The 4264-nt window shown below is 64.0% G+C and overlaps 1 gene segment (V, D, J or C); it reads left to right on the top strand.

Moving 5' to 3' along the window:
• Nucleotides 1–2096: 2096 nt before the first annotated feature.
• On the top strand, nt 2097–2965 carry LOC149851622 (T cell receptor alpha variable 17-like). The segment is given in 2 exon segments: nt 2097–2136; nt 2670–2965. Coding segments are annotated over 2 exon segments (336 nt in total).
• Nucleotides 2966–4264: the final 1299 nt, after the last annotated feature.

Here is a 4264-nt window from a genome sequence, read left to right as displayed (position 1 = left end):
CCTATGGGCTGATGCAGGCAGCAGAAAGATGGCCTCTTTTTTAACCAGTCAGACACAAGTGAATAGTGTGTAATTGTGCACTGGTCCCAGTGGTTTTCTATTGACCTTGAACTTGGCCAAGCTTCTTGATGGAATCATTTACGATCAGTATTCAAGGAGGCTGGGCCAATGAAACACCAGCCAGCCTTAGCGCTGCTTAACACCCCCCACCAGCTGTGGTGAAGCCAGACCTCCAGCATGACGTCACCCTGCCCCCAGCTTCTCTGTAACTGAAGTCTCACTTCAGTCTTATACATGTGGTGTTGAGTGGGAGTTTGGCCTCTTCTTGGCCCTTCTGCTGGGAATCTACGTCCCAGGCAGCTTCAGAATGGCAGAAACATTTGAATGGAAACGAGAAGGTTGTGGTACGATGAAAATCGCGAACCATGAGAAAGGTGTGGGGAGAGTGGCAAGAAGCCACCTTTGTTTCTCCAGAAAATCTCTGTGCTGTGACAATTTGATTAGGGTGGGCTCAGCAGAGGAGACACACCTTTACCCTATCTCTTTAGGTAACCTGAGCTGGCTACATTCCTGAGGGAGGGGGGAACCTCCTCCCTCTGCCTACCTGACTGGTTTCAGCTACCTGGCTAAGGCGCATGTACCTGGTAGACTAGAGTCTGCCCAGCAACTAGTGATGTATTTCAAAGTGGTTGGCAGACAGCCAACCGGAGCTGGCCTCCATTGGACCAGGTGAATGAGGTCACAGGGGCTAGATAAGTTAAGACTGCCCAGGAAGAGGGCGCAGCAGCGATGCGGGGGACTCAGACTTAGAGAGGAGTTTACCATCGGAAACTGGCTCTCTCCCCAATAACTCATGAGTGAGGAACGGCCTGCCTCCAGAGGAGATCTCCAACAGCCTCGGGATGATGCTTGTGAGTAAGCTGCTGGAGATCTGGTTAGATACCAAGCTGGCAGTAACTCAGATGCGTGATCAAAAGGCTACCTCAGCCAGACTGTTTGCTCTATGGGATTTTTATGCTATTGCTCTATCTTGCACCCTATTTGCATCCTACCCCTGCAATCAATAAAGTTCTCCTTTGTGAATGATGTAGGAAAGTTATTGAGGGGTGGGTCTAAACTATTCCCAAGAGGCCGCTTAGGTCTGCGGACTAAGGGAGACTTTCCTTCTTGACCCCTGACTTGAGGAAGTGCCCCAAGTGCCTGTACTGGGTCGAGTACCCGTAGGACTATTAGGCCTGTGTTTTCCTGAGGACACAGGGCGAGAGAGTCCCTTCTCGGGGTGGTGGCAGCTTACGTTACCCCCAGGCTAGCGAGTGTGCTCCAGAAACGGGGTCAGCTGGAGGAGAGGCACCCCTAGGGAGGCACTCAGAGCCTGGAAGGTGCTTAGGTGCAGGAGGTGGGTGGCTCAACGCAGGAGCGCCCCCTACTGCCCCGCCACAGGGAGCGGAGTGGGAAGTGGAACAGAAAACGTGTGACCTCCGTGGCGAGGAAGCGACTTGCCGGGTGCGTGGAGGCGCTGCCACCGACCGGCCGCTTGTTTAATTTCCCCCGGGCGAAGTAGGAGGAATTCACCTGCGCCGGCGCGTGTCACCGCGGGAGCAGCCCCGCTGCACGGATCCCCGCAGCCTCCACGCACGGCTCCCTGCCCGTGTACCTTGGGGGGGCCCAGCTGCTGGCAGGCGGTCCCGAGGTGGCGGCGCTCCGGCACAGGGGCAGGTGGGACTCGCTCCAGTCCCAGTTTCCAGGGCGGGCTCGGGGTGCAGAGAGCAGGGAAGCGACTGGCGCGGAGTCCCGCGGAGCGTCAGAGCCGGGAGCTGGACTGCGGTGTGCGGGGGTCGCTCGGCCGGTGCCCGGCGCCCGGGCGCGCCCCCTCCGTGGGGCCCGGCTCTCTCGGGCTCCCCGCAGCTCTCCCCTGCGGGACCGTGCGTGTGCAGCGGGGCGGCGCTGCAGGAAGGAGGGGGAACTAGCTGCTACGCGCCCGAGGGATGCTTTGGAGGCGGGAAGGTGTCACGTGAAGGCGTGACGTGTGTCACAGCCAAGCCCTCGGGTGGCGGCCAGACTGGCGGCCGGGAAGCCTCCGCGCCGGAGCGGGAACCATGGGGCTGCCGCTGCGCTTGGGCTGCCTGCTGTGCGCCTGTGAGCCCGAGCTCGCGTGGCTCCGGCCCCGCTCGGCTCCGCGCTCTGCTCTCTTGGGCGGGGGCAGCATTTGGCGGGGGGGGGGGGGGCGCTGGTTTGCTGCCGAGGGTGCCCAGTGTCGGTGGCCGGGGGCAGTGGGAGGGTCCCGGCTTCTCCGATCTTGCACGGGCAGGTTCAAAGGAGGACATTGAGAAAAGCAGGGAGGAGTTGGCAGAGGAGCCCGCGATAGCGGCGGGAAATGGAGCCGAACTGGAGGGATGGGGGGAAGGATGGAGGGATGGAGGCAAAGGGGACCCTCACGGGGCGGGAGGATGGCAGAGAGGGAATCAGGCAGAAGGACGCGGCAGGGGTAGTGAGAGGGAGGAGCTGACTGACAGACTGACGGAGGTACACACAGCACACGTCCCGCAGAAAGAGGATCGTTATTGCAGCAATCCGCTCGCCTCCTGCCCAGGGCTCCCGGGTGGGGAGCCAGCAGCATTCACTGACTTTGAGCATCTCTTCTCACCTCCTTTTTTTTGGTTCCCCTCCAGTGTCCTGCTGCGGAGCCCAAGTGTCCCAGAGCCCCGAGGCGCTGGTGACCCGCGAAGGGGACCGCGCCGCCATGGTCTGTACTTACTCCGGCGCTTACCAGACTTTCCAGTGGTACCGGCAGGTCCCCTCGGGGGGGATCTCCCACCTCCTGTCCGTTCCCGCCAACCGCGATGCCACCGCGGGGCGATTCGCGGGAGAAAGTCAGGACGGCGGCAGGAGGAGCTCGCTCAGCTTGGCGGAGACCCGGGCTGCGGACTCGGGCCGGTACTTCTGCGCGGTGCGGGAGGCACAGTGACACGGGCAGAGCCGGGCGCCGCGCAGAAACCTCTGGCAGGAAACGCGGGGGTTTCAGCGCGGGGTCGGGGCCGCTGGAGTCAGGCCCTTCCCGGATGGTCGTGTTCCTCACAGGCCCCGATCCCGCTCCGTCCTCTCCGAACCGGCCTCACGGAGACCGGGCATGCGCTGCTGTGATGGACAGATGCACTGTAGGTAGAGCGAGCAGTTTGTCGTTGTGCCGGGGACTGAGATCCGAGTGGAGGAAGCGCGGGACAGGAGAGCAAGGGTTTCCCATACCAAACCACCCCAAATCCTCCCTAGCCCCTTCTCCTTGCTCCCCTGCTGAGCCCCCCGCCCCCGGGGTGAGCTGTGGCGGGGGAACGCGGGGAGGGAGGGGATTCAGGACGTCTCGGAGTCTCCGACCCGGTCAGTCCATCCTCCTCCTCCCGGCTCATTCCCCACGTGCCGCCGGCAGAGCTCAGGTCCTGCAGCTGCCCCGGCAGGTTCAGCCTCACCCGCCCCCACGCCTCGATCAAGATGAGTGAGAGCATGTTTTGATGCCCGCAGGTCCCGGCCCGCGGCCTCCAGCTCCTCCTGTCCGGGTGCAAAGGCAGGAGCGTCCCTTCCGCCGCCCAGCGGGGCTCTGCTCATCTCCGCCCACAGGCAGGCCGGGGCCTGGCGCGGGGCCGAAGCGGGCTGGGGGCCGCGGCCGGGTATTATTCCCGCGCTGGGAGGGCGGGGAGCAGCAGCCGGGTCTGCCCGCACACGGACCCCGCGGCGCGCCTGTGCGTGTGCGTGTGCGGAGAGGTCCGCGGCCGGTTTCCTCGGGGAAGGTCACGCCGTGAATAAGTCACACGGGGCCGGCGGGGGCTTCTGACGGCCGGTGCGGAGGCCGCGGCGGGGATTGCAGAAAAGGGCCTGGAAAACTCGCTCGGGAGGAGAGCGACGGGGCAGGGAAAACTCCGAGAACAAACGCGTGTGCCGCAAAAAGAGCCCTGCCCGCCGCACGGGGCTGAGACGCCGAGGCAGGAGGGGGGAAAGTTGCGGACCGAAAGGGAGCAGGAAAGGGCAAGGACAGAGCGAGTCGTCCTGGGGGCGCGGGCGGAGCCGGGAGGTCCCGACACAACACGCGGGAGGGAGAGAGACGGCGAGCATGAGGCTCCCCCCCTGCGGGCTCCTCAAGGGTCCGGCCCGCCGCTGCAGCCGCCCCCGGCCCCGGCCCCTGTGTCCCCCGGCAGCGGTGGCGGCAGGGCCCGGCCGGGGAGCTGTAGCCCTCGCCCCTCAGGGCTCGTCGTCTGCTGCGGGAGCAGCGCTTCTG

This window comes from Crocodylus siamensis, unplaced genomic scaffold (assembly GCF_052110815.1).
Source record: "Crocodylus siamensis isolate JL-2025a unplaced genomic scaffold, ASM5211081v1 HiC_scaffold_668, whole genome shotgun sequence".
NCBI lineage: Eukaryota > Metazoa > Chordata > Crocodylia > Crocodylidae > Crocodylus > Crocodylus siamensis.
This window is presented reverse-complemented; position numbering and strand designations above follow the sequence as displayed.